Source organism: Drosophila pseudoobscura, chromosome 2, assembly GCF_009870125.1.
Source record: "Drosophila pseudoobscura strain MV-25-SWS-2005 chromosome 2, UCI_Dpse_MV25, whole genome shotgun sequence".
NCBI classification, from domain to species: Eukaryota; Metazoa; Arthropoda; class Insecta; order Diptera; family Drosophilidae; genus Drosophila; species Drosophila pseudoobscura.
In genome coordinates, this window is record NC_046679.1 from 19,790,017 (window position 1) to 19,807,295 (window position 17,279).

Genomic DNA, 17,279 nt, shown 5'->3' on the forward strand with positions numbered 1-17,279 from the left:
GGTATTCTAAATTATTATAAATGGAAGTACAAATAATTTTGTGACTAGTGCGTTAAATAAAATAAAAGTAAATCTTCAGTAAAATAAAGAAATAACAATCTAAGATCAAGAGGTCCTCTTAAGAGGTACCTGCCAAAAGATTTCGTATAGATCTAAGAGTACAATAAAATGAATTCATTAGATACGAATTTGCCATGAAATGATTAGATTATGCTTTATAGATACGATCTCTGCGGTTAACTCTTATGCAACAGCAGATCATAGGGTATTTAGACTAGCTCATACATAACATTTCCAACAATCCCCTCTTTCGGAGCTTTAGTTCTGGCCAAACAAACGTGACATTTTAGATTTAAAAAAATTACGTTTGTCAAGTGTTCTTTATGGATTGCAAGGTTAGAATCAGTTGACCCACCCTTACGAATAGAGTCGGTCCCATCTATGAATCCCATCTACAGTAGATTTCTGTGCCTGCAGCTGCTGTTGCTCCTGGCAAGAGGGCTGGCAGTTAAGCCCAAGGCCGTCGCTGTCTCGGATTCCAATTTACATGTAAGGCCAGCCGTACGGACCGTGAACACAAATGGCTTCCAGCTGACAGAAGGGGGCGACGTGGGCTACTGGCTGGTCCACATCATGAATGGACAGCGGTTCATATGCGGGGCGTCCTACTATAGCGCCCTGTATGTGCTGACCTCGGCGAACTGTATGTACAGGTACCGGAAGAGCCTGAACACCATGAGCGTGGAGTACGTGAACCCCAGAATGGATCAGGAGAACAAAATCGCCTATATCGAGAGCGTCAGTGTGCCCAAAAACTATCAATATCCCGACAACTACATGGACATTGCGGTGGTCAAGTTGCGCAGAAATTTGACCGGCAGCCCGGACACTGTTCGACTCTGCTCGCAGCCGTTGAGAAGATACCCAAAGTTCACGGCAGTGGCCTGTGGCGTAGATCCGGGAGGATCCGTTGATCGCACCGCCACCGATGATGTCGCCATAATGCCGAAAAGGTTCTGCCAGCCGCTATACAATAAGGACAAGCTTAGGATCTCCGAGACGATTGCCTGTGTCAGAGAGTGGAACAATTACAGGTACCGCATGTACGAGTTTGGATGCCCCGTGACGGCCGGTAACAACGAACTGTGCGGCATCGTGGCCTGGGGACCACAGTTCGAAAGCGAACATCCTGGTCTCTTCACTGACATCTATCAGGTCAAAGGATTCATCCTAAAGGTGGTACGCGGCGTTTATGGAGACAGCCGACAGCTCTCAAAACGAACACGCCGCATTCGCCCAAAAAAAATGCACCGCATTTGGGCCCGATAGTGCTGTAAATTATGTACAATAATAAAATGCAATGTATAATACCCTACACTAACCTGTGGCACTTCACTACTATGTTATGAGAATAAAGTTTGCGAAAACCATCTGAAGAAATAAAACAAAAAGAACGGCATACAGAAATAAAATTAACGATAATAAGCGATGTAAGTAAGTATGGAAAAACGGGAAAACCATCACTTAGTCTGCACCATCAATTTAAATGGTAAAAATACAGGATAGATACAGTATCCCAATAATATAGGTTCTGATTCTAGCGTCACCCCCGTCAAAGGAGGCCTGGAGATGTAAATATAAACTTCAGCTGATACAATTCTAATTCCTAAGCTACAAAAATCTTTGGTTATTCGTTGGGTTTTAGCTTCGGTATCTGGGATCTGATTTAGATGATAGTTTCATCATCTTCATTTGTCGTTTTTTGTTCGCTGCCTCCAGTGTTCGATCTGTCTTCGGGTGGCGGGGAATCTGTTGGGGTTCAGCTCGACACATTGGAATATTATTAAAAATATCAAATAAAAGGTTCTACAAACTCAAAATATTAAAAGCAGCACACATGCTGCCGGCGCCCAGCCAATCGCTGTTCCAAAGAAGTTCAACCGGATTCAGCTTTGTCAATCGCGAAAGGTAAGTGTTTGTTTCCCGTGCTCCGTTTACTATTTTTTGTTGGACTAGTTATTACCCTTCCCTACCCTCGTCCGTAATCTGCAGGGACAACCAACTTGCTGGGCGCAAGGGATTTATTCCTACGCCGCCAACGACCACCGGCTCCACTGTCGTGGGCATAAAGTACCGTGACGGCGTCATTATTGCCACCGACAAACAGGGGACAGCCGACTGCATAGTAACCACAAACTGTATGAAGAAAATATATTGCTTGCAGGATAACATTTAGTGAGTATTTGATGGTGGTTGTGCCATGTCCTTGTATCGTTGCAATACATTCTGATAACGCAGTGCCGGTGGGTCCGGGATCTACGGCGATCTGCATCAGGTTGCTCGCCTCACTCGCGCCCAAATGGATCTTCACCGACTGCAAATGAGTTGCAAGGTGCCTGTCGTCTGCGCTAACCAGTTTGTCAAGCATCTATTGTATGACTATCAGGGCAACATCCGAATCAACCTGATCATCGGTGGGGTTGACAATGAGGGGCCTAGTCTCTATTCCACCCGCTTCGACGGCACCACGGAGAAGGTTCCGTTCGCATCGAACGGATCGGGAGACTTCGCCGCCATGACGGTGCTGGAAAAACGATGGAGAGAAAGTCTCGACGAAAAAGGGGCAGAGTCTCTGGCAATCGATGCCGTGAGATCTGGCATAAAAAACGATCTGTATTCTGGCTCCCCCATCCATATCTGCGTCATCCGCACCGATTACTCGGTATCACTGTACGACAAGATCTTCGCTGGGAGTCCTGTTCCCAGACCACCCGTATGGAGAGTGAAGCCCCAACCTCCCAAAGTTCTTTTCGCTGCTGATCATGCATTGGAACCTATTGCCAACAGGCTATCTAAATCTCCACCAGAATCCGATCAGGTTGTGCCAAAGGGCACACGGACCGCCCTCGCATTAGCACGCCACAAGAGCAAGAAAACTAATAACACCACGGAAATCGATGGTTAAACATTTGCTAGAACAAGTTTTAGTTGTTTTTGATCTCATTCTTTGTTCATTATTATAACCCAAATAAACTCATTTAATTGTTGTTACTAACTCTCAGCAGCAAATAATACAAAAATATTCATAATATCAATTCAATGGATTTGAATTCGATTTGCTCATTGCTAAAAAGCGGTCAGCTTCTGTAAGCGAACAACAGTGCTGCACCAGAATCGATACTTTGCATCGATATTAATTCATGTATCGATAACTGCATCGTTGGGCCCATTGCAAGGTCTATTAAATATGGGGTAAGGCAGGCGCTCTCCTTACCTTCCATGAAATATACCATTGGACATTGCGCTGAGCTCTGGCACATTAGCTTTCGGTTATTTTAAAACCATTTTTTTAGACCAAATCCAATTAAAGCCAGTATTTAAAATTGGCCATTTAACTATGAAATTATTTCATTAATCGGATAAAATTATGCGGGCGGTGCTGAGGGTTCTATCTAGCTGATAATATTCAACGGAATATCAAAAACGAGGAATATGTATAAAAGAACTTAAATTCGTCAGTATATTTACGGTATATTTTTAAAATGAGACTGTATACTTCTGAGGGTCGGGCGGTATATTTTATTGTGAAATCCGCGGTCACACTGGTGAACGACCGACCAAAACAATAATAAAATTTAAAAAGTTAAAAAAAGCAGAGAATGGAAGTTGTGAGCGAACTCGTGCAGTTTATGCAGCCGAACCAACGGCTGGACCTCAAGGCGGTGGCGCTGACACACGTGCTGGGTGAGTGAGGGGAAGGAACAGGTGGTGGGCCACCGTTGGCGCTCCACGTGCGGCATGTTTTGGTGTATTTTGGGCAACCGTGACGTCACCTGGCAATAATTTTTAGGTCTTACGGGCAGCGCCGAGGGAAAAGCGGCTATACTGGCCCTGGACGACATGCTGATGGCTATCTTCGGTCTGACATTCGACGACAACCACACGGTGGCCAAAGATGCAGTGCTCAGCCTAATCAATCTGACGGCGGACGAGGAGTGCGCCACCAAAGTGTTTCATTTGGCCAAGCGAATCCAGCCCGTAAGAGAAGCAGCTACTCCCTAAAGATAACATACTCATAGTCCCCCGCGATTACTTGCAGCCCTTCGCCATTGTGGAGGTGGCTGCCACACAAATCAGTGACGAGCAGTCGCCTCTGGCAGATCCCTGGAGCATGGTGCTCAGCAATCTAACGCGCGTGGAGAGCCTGGTGCACGAGATACTCGACATTCTGGAGCGGGGCGAGCAGACACTGCCGCGGCTGGCCAAAGCCTTTGCCCAGCTGGATTACAACAAAAAGAAAGCGCGGCTGCACTACCTGGCGCCCATCTTTTGCAACCTGACGCAGGTTGCGCGCGGCCGCGAGCTGTGTTGCCACGCACGATACCAGCTGTTGGAGAAGCTGCTGCCCTTCGCCTCGTACGAGGAGAATGTGGTGCGTCGTGGCGGCACCATTGGCATCCTGAAGAACGTTTGCTTCGATGCGGTCTACCACGGCGTGATACTCGGCGAAGATGACAACATATTGGTGGCTATTCTGCAACCGCTGTGCGGTCCGGAGGAGTTCAGCGACGAGGAAAACGACATGCTGCCCATTGAGCTTCAGGTGAGTGAGGGCCTATGCGCTTCCCGTCTATCCAGTCGCATATCTATGAGACGTCTTTCCTTGGCTCCTCCAGTATCTGCCCGAAAGCAAGACACGTGAGACGGATCCAGATCTGAGGAAGATGCTCCTGGAATGCCTCCTCCAGTTGTGCTCCACGCGGCGCAGTCGGGAGATTCTGCGTGCCAAGGGAGTCTATGAAATCCTGCGCGAATACCACAAGTGGGAGGCGCGAGTGGGCCTAGACCGTGATTGTCTGCTGGCCTGCGAGAATGTCGTAGATATTTTAATCAAGTTTGTTCAGAAGGAATACCCATACTCGACGATGTCTTCTGTAACGCTCTTTGTTTTATTCCAGAAAAGAGGAAGAAATCGGCCTGGATAACTACAAAAACGTTGAGGTGCCCGCGGAACAGGCCGAGAAGTTTGTTCAGGAAGATGTCGAATATGTTAAGAGTCTTTTAGATTAAAACCCACCCAATGACCCACCCTTTGACTGTAAATACGCGTAGTGTTAGTGAAACTCATGGACGGTATTGAATTTTCAATATATGTATGCGGTTTTTATTCAGAAATGCTGATAGTTCATTTGTTTAATGCTTTGCTCCAAAATGTTGCCCTAGAAAAGTTGTACGCACGCACTTAAATGCAAGAGAAACAATTTCGATCGATTTCAATTCAATTTTTGATTAGTTCAAGTAGCGCGATATCTATTTAGTTGATCTAATTATGCTCCACCCTTCTGTATTGTATAAGTATAAAGTTCTCTTAAGTGCTAGATACGTTCGTACATGCGTTCGAAAAATGTCATGAAACTTCATTTTAACAATCATTTGCTTGGTCGTTCATCGTGTGAGAGGGTTTCGAGGTGCGTGTTAATTGTTTGCCTTTTGATTAGTTTGCGCTTAGTTTTAGTTAAGTTGTAGTTGTAATTTTAGTTGCACTGCAAGCAAGCGATTTCAGCGGAAATTGTGTTTGAGTGTTTGCTGCCCGAAAGCAAAAACCGTTTGATTCTATCAAAATTGTTGTTTGATTGCTGTGGATTTTGTCATTTCTTATTTGCGGAAACCATTGCAAGCTCGCTTAGACTCGATAAAGTCAAATTAATAAGTACGAACCACTCGAATTCCAACTGAAAATTCATACAAATATTCTGTGTTCTTCTGTGTGTGTGTGTTCATTAAATGCTATTGCTGTTGATTCCTAGCTTTGCATATATGTACTCGTTTTCATAATTTGTTTAGTTGGTCCTATTGGTTCTTCTTCCGCCTCCTCACCATATCAAAATTTAGTTAGACTTTATAATTATTATTCTCTAGGCTAGGTGTAATTTTGCAAGTTGTGAACTTAGTCGTTAAAATAGCACTACTCCCATAATTATTTTGGTTTTGTTAACTTAGAACTGTTTCCTGCATAAACGGGCTAAGGGCACCATGGAAAACTGCGAACTCAAATTTCAAGATCACTGGACAATGAGCCACATTTATAAATAGAGTAATCATCTGACGACATTTTTAAGATAAGGTCTGGCCATTTTACAACCATTCAGAATCAGATAAGCACCGCTCATGGGTTTTATACGAAAAATTGTCAAATTTATTTAGAAATCAGCTAACGATTAAAAATTGGTTTTTCGGCGGACTTATCTAGCCATCATGCGGCGCGACAGAACCTCGTAGGCGAAGATCTTCACCTCCTCACCGTCGTAGGGGATGTAGAGGCAACCGTGCGACGGATGCACCTTTCCCACGGTCAGAGCTCCGGCGTGATAGCCACGACCCGCGTACAGGGCCTCCCCATCGACGTTGTGTCCCACGCTAACGGCGCCGGGCGGAACCTCTCCGTTCTCCGCGGACAGCCACTCGTAGTTGTTGCCACTGAGAGCTTCGTAGCTCTCCAGCTCCACCTCCTGGTTGGCGTAGGCCACGTAAGCCTTGCCCTTATTGGGGATCACCTTGGCCGGCAGCAGGTCGTTGCAGTAGAAGGCGCGTCCGACGTAGATGGTGTCGCCATCCGAATCATGGCCAGCCACTACGGCGTTCTGGGGGACAGTTCCGTGACTGTAGTGCAACCAAGAGTGACCTGGAAGGGATTCGCGGGTAGAGGTTTAGGAGACGGGCTTCCTGTGGTAGAGCCATCCATCTTACCATCCATTTCGTTCGGGCTGTCGCAATGTACTAGGCAAGCCCATTCGAGGGAAGTATTTCTTGAGCGATAATCTTTATCAGGTTATCCCGGTCTGGCCCGATAACGAATCAGATGCACTCAAAAAAAAGTATACATATTTGAATGTGAACTTTCTAGGAATTCTCCTTAGTTACACCACACTCAAAGAAACGAAAAATGTACTACTCAATTGCGGGAACTCTGAAAAGAATTTCTATTCAGACATTTTCTTTACATTCTGTATGTTAAATTTAAGTTTAAAATGTGGAAGTAATTGAAACAGAGGAGTACATTTCACATAATTGAGGACAGAATGATTGTTAATAGACTTCAACTTTAGTAGCCACATTTTCTTTTTTTAATTTTGTTCATTTAATATGTAGAAAAATGTATCTTCTGGGTAGGAAACGATGATGGTTTCTTTGAGTGTGGTGACTCAAGCAGACCGGCAGCGATAGCCTTAGAAAAGCGGTAACTATGGACGGATTGGTATCTACCACACATTGATAACCCTTCAACAACGTTGTGTGTCATTTATGACTGGCTTTTATGGCTTGATTTAAGGTGTGTGCAGGGCCGGAATTCACTTGTTTCTCTTTAATTGGTGAAAAGTACTATGTGATTAGGAAATACAAATTAAAGTGACCTATGTACTTAAATGAAATAGTTTCCCTGCTTCTTGGTAAATTGATAAATTGATCTGATAATGTTTATTCCGCGCAAAGTTTTGGGCGAGTTCTAGATCTGTTAGCGCTGGTTCGCAGTTTTCCTTACACGATTTTTCCCACTAATTTATTTATACACAATTGTTTAATCTATAATCTGCCTAAAATTCAGCGTTCATTGTAACAAATAATTCGATTTGCTCTTTCATATGTATGTACAATAGTCGTCTAGGGAGGCGAGGTGAAAAATACTCTAACGCATCGCATATAAATCGAAAAAACATTTGCATTGCGTTTTCCCCCGCTTAATTTTTGATGAAAACTTAGCAGCGGTAGCACGCCTTTAAATCTAGGTTTCATTTTGCTTAGAAGCTAAAAATAATTGCAATTAGAATTTGAATTTTTGCCTTTGATTTTCGACTCTCGAATGCTTAGCATATATGTACCCAAATACAATACATAGTTCAAGTTTCGCCATCAATTATTGTAAGATAGTTGTTGAGTATTCGTTTATAAATCACATAATTGCTTGATGAATTCCATAAAAATATGCTCCATTGCCACTGTGTGCTGACTGTGGGTTCGGGTGTCGAGCGTGTCCTTGTTGCCTGTCCTTGTTGCTGTGGCTCTGGTGCAATTATTGTAAGGTGCAATCCTAGACACTGAGAGAGTTTTGAGAGGTGAGGGATGACATGCAGGTAGAGATATCGGGATAGGGAGCATATGAGTGGGGCATCGGCGTCGCCGAACCGAAGGAAAAAAGTATTTCCACTCGCAGTTGAATTATATTAAATGATTTTCCACGCTTTTTCCACACTTCATTTTCAATATCTTCTCAACTTTTATGGGGTTTCCCTTTCCCCTCTTCTTTCACATCCTTATGGTTCCTCCAATGTGCTACTTCTATTGCTACCTTGCAGCTGCCACCAGCAAAACCGCGAAGCTAAGCAGATGCCGCATTAGCGCCTCCGCCTTCGCTGGATGCCGTTGCGACGTGGCCGTGTTGCAAGCATCCGCATCGCTGCAGCTCTGAAGGCACCCATGCACGTATCTGTAGGGGAGGTTGAAAGAGCGGAAAAAGTTGGTGAAAAATGTCGGATAATGTTAAGTTATCAGTTTCATACACTCAGAAAAAACCACATTATTAGTTTTTAGCATGTTTTATATTGAATGGGCTCCCAAAGTTTCACACTTTTAAGAATTGTGGGCGTGTTTTCTCTGAGTGTAAGATCCACTTCAACGAACCTATTATCGTAGTAAAACTTTCCACAGTGAGACATTCTTATTAACTCGGTGTCTGTGGTAAGGGTGCCGCTGTCCAGGGCACAGCCCCGCACCGTTATCGTTTCGCCGGTGTCATCTGCAGGCAGGGGTAGGAATTATATTAATGCCAAGACCATGCATCCTCGTCCATCATCCGAGAAATTCACTTACCATAATAGCCGGCGATCTTAATGCAGGCCGTGGCCGGGAAGAGGCCGTCGCGGCCCTTGCGACCACCCATGCAGGGCGACTCGAGGATGGCGGTGGAGTAATTGTTGTGGAACGGATCGTCGCACGCCTTGTTGGCCCCATTATACGAGATGCACTTGAAGCAGTCTATGCAATAGCCTGTCGAATGCGAGACATCAAATTCAATTGCCATCTTCTTATTAATTCGTAGCACTTACCGCTCTTGACGAGCAGGACAAAGAGCAGCAGGGTCAGGCATCCGAGGATTTCCATGATTGAAGTGGGCGCTGCCATTATTCAGGCTTTAGGCTTCAGTCGGGCAAAATCACAGAACTCACAGGATAAGGCGATAGACGGATGACGGACACACCTCGTGGTTCATTTCGATGCGAATCCTGCAAAAAGAAATTCATCAAAATTAGAAAATGGATTGAAGACTCTCCTATGCTTAAAGGGCTTCTAAAGTTTTTCGATTTCTTTCCGAAAATATCCGGCTCAATGCTTAAAAAGCTCATAAAAAGTTGAACGAAAAATGGTCATAAAAATTATATCCACAATCCGCAGATATGCAATTTCAGCGAGTGACACCGAGAGAGGGTCCCACAGTCACCCCGCCCGAAAGACAGCAAGCCAAGAAAAATTAAAGGCAATAAATTGCACAACGCCATTTCTGACACAATTTCTCCTCTCTCTGGTAGGTGGGGGAGCATTTTTCCATTTCTTTCGGTTTCCCTGCGTGTTCCATATTTTTATTGCCGAAGTGTAAATAATTGCTTTTCAGTCGATTTTCGTGTCGAATGCGCGCCATGTGCTCTCTGTGTTTTTCCTCGTTCCTTTCTTTTCTTTTTTGGGGTCCCTTTTAATGGCCACTTTGATAGCCCAAGGTGTTCTGTTTGGGTCAATCTTTTTTGGGGTTCTTGTTTTTTGTTCCTTCGGTGCCCCCCCTTGGGAGCGAATTATGACAAATGATTTTGACTTACGGGCTGTAACTGTAGCTGAACTTGGTGGTCGGAATTTATGTGGATAATGCGTGTAGACTGAGTGGATGATTTTAGGATTACGGGTGAGAGCCTTATACAAGAAAGTAACCACTTTCTTCGAGGGTGTACCTTTAATAACCCTTGCATATCGATCTATTTCTCATGGCAGCTATATGACGGGGTTGGAAATGCTTCATATGGTAATAATGGTAGGGTCTCAATCCATCGGTGTCAATCACTGGCTCATGGCATCAGCACAGACGATATTCTACAGCAGAATTTGAACATTTCCAGAGAATTGTTGTAAAACTTTCGTGTATCAATTTTTATGGGAGATTATGACACTGGCATTTAAGTGTTTCCAAATCCACACGGGTCCACGGGGCATACGAGTAGGTGTAACATCCTGTGCAGCCGCAAAATGCTATGCATTAATTATGTGATTTTGAGTGTCTATCTGTGGATTGGTGTGGCAATCAGAATTACCCACAGACAGCTTTGACTGAGTCTGTCAAACGTTTGACACTTTGAACAGCTCGCAAAATGAAATTATGTTTTGGTATTAAACTCAAGATGAGAGGATTGATGGTTGTTCTACGCTAAGTCATGTAATTAAAAGCAACTGCGGCTTCAAGGTAGATGAAGGTGAAGAGATTTATAATTAAATCGCAAGAATTCCAATCAGCTTATAGGAGTAGTCTACTCTCAGAGTAATAATTATGTGGCACATGTACATCTATTTGCAAATTAACCCCTAAGCAGTCGAACGACCTGCCAAGCTTCTCTGTCTTGGGGGGCCAGAGGGAAGAGAAAGAACAGAGCGGATGTGGTATTCAATGGCAGTGTTGACGGAAACGGAAGTCGATGCCGCCTCCATCCTGCCCCAGTGGCTTCTCGTCTTTTGCCAAATGAATTTTACCTTTTGTTCCCTCTGTTTGCTGTCGTCTTTCAGTGCATAGAACTGTACTCTCGGGCTCGTCTGTGGCTAATAAATACCTTATATATGTATATAAAACTTTTCCACTGTCTTCCATATCCAGCCAGAAGTCTACTATTGTCCTCGCCTAACGACCTTCAATGTATAGTGAGAACACCGTCTGTTGCTGCTCTTTTGCCAGTACTTAATCAATTGTGTGGCTTCGGCGTGGCTTTGGGGACCAACCCACAATCGAATCAGGAATGAAGGGACCAGCCGGACAGCCAGTCAACTTTCTTTGGCAGCTGCCACATCGTAACTTTTACGACGAGGCAATGCCAACGGCAGTTAGGGAAGAGAAATATTTGTGTGTGGGTATGTGGTTGGGTGGTGGGTGTGTGTTGTCAAACAATTAAAAGCCCTACGTTGAAAATTGTCGTTTGACAGGACATTTAATAATTCCCCGCGAAATCGCTAGTCAGATCTGCACCGCACCCTCACAATTCTAAACAAAGTTCGTCGCATCTAATCGCTTATTCATGGACCAACTTGCCCTGTGGCGAGCATTAAAAATGAAAAATGAACTTAAGGTTGTGCCCAAATCTGCATTTGACAAAGAGCCTGCGCTCAATTGGAGGCCATTAATTTCTTAATCTGCCTGTAAATGGCAACCCAGGCGGAGTGCGAAGGGAGAGAGGCAGACGGAGAGGCTGAGGAAGGCCTCATTAGGCTCTGGGTCAGATTTGATTAAGTGACCAACACCTGGGGGCAAAGCAAGTTTGGCATAAAAAATGAGGTCACCCTTCTCATGGATGCTTACTTTTCATTAAACGATTTCCTAGGATACCAGGCTTGAGAATGATGGTCCTACGGTCTTACGGTAAGGTCTTAACGTCTCCAGATAAGCCCCTTTGAATAGTCACTGTACAGGGCGAGAAGTTCTTTGATTTTGTTGCTTTTGAATAGGTTTTTTATGAAGTTCGTATTACTCCGATGTACTCCCGACCTCCACACTCAGGAGCCATTTTATTTACGTTATTTTGCCTTCACTTGGGTTCCTATTTATCAGTCAAAGAATTTTATATACATTGTTGGACTTAAAACGTTGACAAAGATGACTGCCGCATCAAATGTATGAAGCTAGCAGCTCATAATTTCACATCCCCTTTCCAGCTATCGCCATGTCATGTGCTTTCAAGGCCAATTAACTTCTAATGACCCTGACTATTTATGGACTGTGATGGACCGAAAACTAAAATGTTCGAGACACACGTAAAGCGATTGGGCATTCGATTTATGTCTTGGGTCGGACATAGGGCTTACATTGATAAGGGTTCCCGATGTGGATATGTGTCCCATGTGAGTGTGGAAATATTTGTCGATGGGCTTATAGCTATGCTTACCCGTAGTTAAGCACATAAGCCTTTCCATTTTGCTGATTTTGTTGTTTTAAAGTTTCCAATGAAAAGTCTGGACAGCCAAGCCAATTTAAAATCATCAATAGGGAGAACTGGAGCCTTTAAATCTATATAATCCTTGCCACAGAATACTCGTATTCGAGGGTTATATTTTAAAGTGGAAAGGCAGCTTATGAAAACACGAATATGAATGGTTTGAACTACCACGGGGATACATGAGACTCGTATTGATTGGGGAATGGTTGTGAGTCCTGAGACTCGTAGAAATTAAATTTTCTGGCTTCTTCTGGACAACTTTTACCACAAATAAAACTCTCCTTTAAAGTTTTTCAACTTGAGAAAACTTTGCCAGTTTTCCTCCTTCATCTGAAATTTAAATGAGTTCGTTTTGACGGACCAAATTTCACTTAAGTCCAAAGAATTTAGGTCAATGGTCAATAAAATTAATTACTTCAGATAAGAATCCAGAATCTAAGTTCGAAGTGGCCATTCCTAGAGGGCCAAGCTGCTTAAGACATTTGGATTTCACCTTGCTCTGAATGCTTCTCGTTTTTCTGCCCTGTCTGGCTAATTGAGGCTGTGATGACTGTGCTATTAAATAATGTTATTGAATCAATTTTATTGACTCACATTATATACATTTTTGTAATATTTACTTTGTTATCAAACTATTTTCTTTGCGGTGTAGCCATGGAGATCAATGTGTGTGCATTGTTCAATGATTCTCAACCGCAATTGGTTGAACAACAACCAATATCGATGCTCTTCTCGACGCGTCTGTCACTCAACGCTGCCACTCGCCGTTCATTGTTGTTCACTCACTTATTCAGCTCTCAATACCCGTACGCTTCAATGGTCAAAAGCAGAGGGAACAAAGCCTGGTCAGATGGTAAAGGTAACTCTGATACAATCCTTAGCTCTCTCTCTTTTCAGAGCTTAGAAAACACATTTAATTGCTGGTTTACTCTGCTCTTCTGGCTGCTGGTCAACTAAGTTAATGAATTTACTCTTCACTCCAACCATCGCTATTTCAGTGGGCGGTAGGTGGGGTCGGGGAACTGCCTGTTGTTTGCTTTATCCACTTTTACTGGTTTTGGCTTCTTCTGCGGTTTTTAGTTAATAGACAAACAGGAAAACAATGGCCGTGGTAGAAAATGGGGACTATCTCTGGCTTCAGAACATTCTTTCCAATTAATGTAATTATTTTCTAAATGTTGATCTTCGCTTTTAGGAGGATTTCTTCATTAAATGGAAGTGCGGAATAAACAGCGTAGCTGTAATTAAAATTGACAATTTGACTTTGTTTTAACTTCTGCTCTCGTTTCGCTTACAAGAAACATTTTTAAAATTCTATGAATAACAGAGTTCTATGAATAGTTTCCATACATTTAAAGCGGAACAAGTTCTGCGAAATTTCTCTGTCTATGGTTTACTTTCTTTGGTGCGCGAAAGTTTTGCTCAAAGGAGCTTAATCTAAAGTTTAGTTGAGTGTGTGCTGGCATGACTGAATGTCATATTGAATAACTGAGTGAGTTTTCTCTGACAGTCTGGCCACAAACGGAAAGTTCTCCTGCCACAAAAACAAGTTCTAACCAAAACGGCAATACACTTTATATGGCCACCCTTTGCGTGATGTCCCCCGAAGGGATTTGAAAACTGGAACGTGTGAAGTTCAATGTTTTAATGGTTATCTATGAGGAAAATCCTTTTGTGTGTATGGGAGAATTGAGAGACTTCAACCATCTTTGGGTGTGTGGTTTTCTTATAATTCTGAATGCTTACATTCAGTGCACATTCATTTATTTTATTGTGCATACGTCAGCTAAAAATTTTCCATTAAATGAACAACTATATTTCATGCGTAGCAAACAGAATGTGCATCTGATCGGTCGGAGAAGCATACCACCTAAACATACATAAAAAAGAATACATTCTGAGTTATTCAATGCATTTCAATGAGAATATACTACCCAGAATAGTGTGGTAAGAAGGAAAAAGGAAGGAACCACATATGCGACATGTATGTAATCTTGCGCTATGCTCATGGGAGACCTGAAATTTATGCCATAGCTATACATTTCTCTTGCAACAATTTATTACATTTAGAGGCAACATTTTGAGTGCACAACACAAAACCCGATGAAGCTGAAAACGGATGCTGATGCTTCCTTTCGTACCGAGATTCTGTGGCCCACATAAAAATGCATAACCAATCTCAATCTCTAACAGCTTGCTAAGACATTTCCATTTTAAGTACATAACTTTCAACTCATATCTTGTAGTTAGTCTGCAAATGTGAATATTAAATTGTCTTCATGCGGGGTTAATTAATTTAATCCATTTCACTGGCCAATTTTCACAATTTTCGAAACGAATTCACATTATTAATTAGGTAATATAATTACATAATATAATTCTTATAACGAAGAAAAATGTTCTTTGAAGGGGTTCTTTCTGTTCTGGTTTTAATTATCAAGAAAATTTAAGGAAACAAAATTGCAAAACAAACTTTTAAAAACTTTCTAATTTTTTGTCTCTTTTCTTTCTTTTCTCCCATTTTCTCTATGGTATATTTTTCAAGGTGCCCAACCAATTTTTCTTAGTTTTTCCTCCTCTTTTTACAAAACATTGCAGCATGCCATAAAGTACGCAACTAGCAAGAGTGGAAAGTTGGAAATTCTCTCTGGAAACAATGTATAAATGTTTCCTCCAGAGCCATTTGTAGCTCAGAAAATTTGCAGTCGAGTTGAATTAAGTCTGAATTTAGCTAGTAGAAATATATTTATTTTCCACAGTGAAACTGCATTGTAAATAAATTAAATTGCATATACGTTGGGGCATATGTAGGACAATAATAGAGGAAGGAGATAAAATAATTGATTAGAATGGCAACAGCAGGCCACATACAGAAGTTACCTTAAAAGCATTCATGCAACTTCAGAGCAGTAAACGTGAAATGGAAAGAAGATTAATCGTATTATGTGCCTATTTACGACTCTCCAAAGAAATTTATGAGAATTTATTTTATTCAAGAGCCACACCCATTTCTTAATAACAAATAGTACTAAAAAGATTATGCTAATATTCCCTTTTCCAACTAACTCTTTTGTATACTTTACAAAAAAGGAGAACCACTTAAAGGAATCGTTTTTCCATAAATTTTATTACAAAACTCAATTGAATTTGTCTTAATACAGAAATAAAAAAATAATTAAGGCGTGCGCTGAACAAGTAATGGACTTGTTGAAATTCATCTGCAGAACGTAGGGGATTGGGAAGCAGAATGAGAAACTGCCACGAAATTATGAAATGCCGTTGAAAATGCAGAAAGTTGTTGCTATTTAAGTGAAACTTTTCCGTGAAACTTTTGCAAAGAAGATGTCGGTGCGAAAGTTTTTCAATACGCGGACCTGCCAAAAACAATCCGAAGCGAATTCAGTCAAGGGGATAATGGCTTGAAGAAGAAGTTAAAGAGGTTTAAGTTGAAAAATGTATATATGTACATATCAGAGTCTGAGTGTAGCAAGCGGCTGCCAAGGACACAAGAAACACAACAATTTATGATCATCCAATAAAAGTAATTGAAAAAATCATCAATATGAACAGAACAGTCAATGGCCAATGGCACTTGGAGTAATGAACCCGAGGATGTCGATGTCGATGTCCTCGCCCTCAACCTCATCAGGGTCGTAGTCGTAGCCAACGCCTTCATCGATTGAAGTCGGGAAAATCGAAGAGAAATCGATGCCACCACAAACAGAGGTACTACCATGTTGTTTATGGAAGTACATATAGAAGCCGCAATAAAAAGCGAGACGACCATAAAAAGGGCAACAGGAATTTATATAAAAAGGAAGCCAGGAAGTCGTTGGTGACGGAGCCTTCAGGCCTCCTCCATTTGTTTTGGGAAAAGGTTTGAAATAAATAATACATGGAGCTATGTGATTCTCCATTCTCACGACAGGGCGAGGGCGTGGCTGCTATGCGGCAAAAAATACAAATAAATATTGCATAAGCGATTGATGTTTGACTTACGCGTACGTCTGAAATTTCATAAAAGGGGTTACATCAATCAAAAGGTATTGCTCCACACAAATGTATATCAAAGGACATTGGGAAATTGTCTTGGTATGCTTTGATGGGACTTTAAAAGTGCCATGAACTGAATAACTCTGTACATGTATTTCACATTTGCTTTGGTCGCTTTATGGCAGCGGAATATCATCCTATAAAAAATCCGCAGTTTATTACTTGTTTAGAGAGGTAAAAGTACTCTTAATGCCGCATAATTTTTCTAGAGATTCTTTTCCTTTATTCAGAATTATTTTGGCACCAGATTTAACAACATCAGGTTTCCTCCACTTGAGGCTCATTTTCTCTGCCACAAAAACTTGGGAGCGTCAAATTTCACAGCTTTCCTGCTCTTGGGGGCTTACCTAAATTTTCTTTTATGTCTGGGTTTTGTTTATTACAAATATTTCATTTAATTGATTGTTAGATTTTTTGTAAAATCGCAGAAAATTATTAAAAGCATACTGCAAAATATTTAAGCCACATAAACAAATATTGCAAATTACTATATTTCACACAAGTAATTAATTTTTCCCGACTTGTTATGCAAAAAATGATGGTATAAAAACTTATATCAAACACAAATATTAATTAACAAAAGCCACATCAGGGATTATTGTAATTATGTATAAAAATGGGACCTTAACGAGACCTAAAAAGCCATGAAATTAATTTCTGTGGAGTGACCTTTTTTACTCACACCTTCAGCTGCCTGTGAGAATTGTGTACAGGAGCACCGTCTCCTGGGCCTTGGATAGACAAGGAATTTTATGGCAAAAAGTCAGCGACCACAGCAAAAGTTAAACTCCACTCTACCTCCTTTTTTCTGGTTCCTGGCACTCGACAAAGTTTGATTAAAAAGCCGTCAACAGAGCAACTCATCCTGAAACAGGACAGATTGGATTGGCAGTCAGGACATTGGGTTTGTTTCGGGCACGTAGCCGGCTGAGAGGAGTTTTCAATCTGAGTGCAACTCTTGATGCTGCTGCGGCTGTTCGGATGATTGAATGG

The 17,279-nt window shown here is 42.0% G+C and overlaps 5 protein-coding genes across 10 annotated transcripts in view; 3 read left to right on the top strand and 2 right to left on the bottom strand.

Annotated features, from left to right (window-relative positions):
- The first annotated feature begins 393 nt into the window (after positions 1–393).
- LOC6897502 (seminase-like) lies at positions 394–1,440 on the top strand. Its single transcript, XM_002137615.3, has one exon. It carries the CDS (start codon positions 442–444, stop codon positions 1,327–1,329), a length of 888 nt encoding a protein of 295 aa, XP_002137651.2. The 5' UTR covers positions 394–441; the 3' UTR covers positions 1,330–1,440.
- A 197-nt stretch (positions 1,441–1,637) lies between these two features.
- LOC6897503 (proteasome subunit beta type-7-like) lies at positions 1,638–3,055 on the top strand. The gene is made up of 3 exons (XM_002137616.3): positions 1,638–1,968; positions 2,053–2,235; positions 2,299–3,055. The coding sequence occupies exons 1-3, from the start codon at positions 1,898–1,900 to the stop codon at positions 2,963–2,965; spliced, it is 921 nt and encodes a 306-aa protein (XP_002137652.2). The 5' UTR covers positions 1,638–1,897; the 3' UTR covers positions 2,966–3,055.
- A 517-nt stretch (positions 3,056–3,572) lies between these two features.
- LOC4802187 (protein HGH1 homolog) lies at positions 3,573–5,816 on the top strand. Its single transcript, XM_001359118.5, has 5 exons — positions 3,573–3,744; positions 3,851–4,038; positions 4,100–4,603; positions 4,677–4,894; positions 4,959–5,816. The coding sequence occupies exons 1-5, from the start codon at positions 3,660–3,662 to the stop codon at positions 5,068–5,070; spliced, it is 1,107 nt and encodes a 368-aa protein (XP_001359155.1). The 5' UTR covers positions 3,573–3,659; the 3' UTR covers positions 5,071–5,816.
- A 353-nt stretch (positions 5,817–6,169) lies between these two features.
- On the bottom strand, positions 6,170–6,891 carry LOC4802188 (natterin-3). Its single transcript, XM_001359119.3, has 2 exons — positions 6,748–6,891; positions 6,170–6,682 (listed from the first exon to the last, which is right to left on the bottom strand). Exons 1-2 carry the CDS (start codon positions 6,752–6,754, stop codon positions 6,243–6,245), a joined length of 447 nt encoding a protein of 148 aa, XP_001359156.1. The 5' UTR covers positions 6,755–6,891; the 3' UTR covers positions 6,170–6,242.
- An 876-nt stretch (positions 6,892–7,767) lies between these two features.
- LOC4802189 (uncharacterized) overlaps positions 7,768–17,279 on the bottom strand; it is a 37,050-nt gene continuing 27,538 nt past the window's right edge. For 4 of the 6 annotated variants that reach the window (XM_033381632.1, XM_033381622.1, XM_033381615.1 and 1 more), the window contains 4 exons: positions 9,102–9,278; positions 8,866–9,042; positions 8,677–8,791; positions 7,768–8,482 (listed from right to left, as the gene is read on the bottom strand). In XM_033381632.1, coding sequence (XP_033237523.1) covers positions 8,341–8,482; positions 8,677–8,791; positions 8,866–9,042; positions 9,102–9,177 — 510 coding nt within the window. In that variant the 5' untranslated portion in view covers positions 9,178–9,278 and the 3' untranslated portion in view covers positions 7,768–8,340. Of the gene's footprint in view, positions 8,483–8,676; positions 8,792–8,865; positions 9,043–9,101; positions 9,279–9,863; positions 10,041–10,173; positions 11,149–17,279 lie in introns of those variants that run through there. The other 2 variants (XM_001359120.4, XM_033381626.1) reach the window with 2 other exon arrangements.

Excerpts from the sequence above, each read along its gene's own strand:
- LOC6897502 (XM_002137615.3), top strand. The coding sequence starts at position 442 with ATGAATCCCATCTACAGTAGATTTCTGTGCCTGCAGCTGCTGTTGCTC.
- LOC6897503 (XM_002137616.3), top strand. The coding sequence starts at position 1,898 with ATGCTGCCGGCGCCCAGCCAATCGCTGTTCCAAAGAAGTTCAACCGGA. Across the intron at positions 1,969-2,052 it reads AGCTTTGTCAATCGCGAAAG|GGACAACCAACTTGCTGGGC; the intron begins GTAAGTGTTTGT and ends CGTAATCTGCAG. Across the intron at positions 2,236-2,298 it reads TGCTTGCAGGATAACATTTA|TGCCGGTGGGTCCGGGATCT; the intron begins GTGAGTATTTGA and ends CTGATAACGCAG.
- LOC4802187 (XM_001359118.5), top strand. The coding sequence starts at position 3,660 with ATGGAAGTTGTGAGCGAACTCGTGCAGTTTATGCAGCCGAACCAACGG. Across the intron at positions 4,039-4,099 it reads TGGCCAAGCGAATCCAGCCC|CCCTTCGCCATTGTGGAGGT; the intron begins GTAAGAGAAGCA and ends GATTACTTGCAG. Across the intron at positions 4,604-4,676 it reads TGCTGCCCATTGAGCTTCAG|TATCTGCCCGAAAGCAAGAC; the intron begins GTGAGTGAGGGC and ends TGGCTCCTCCAG.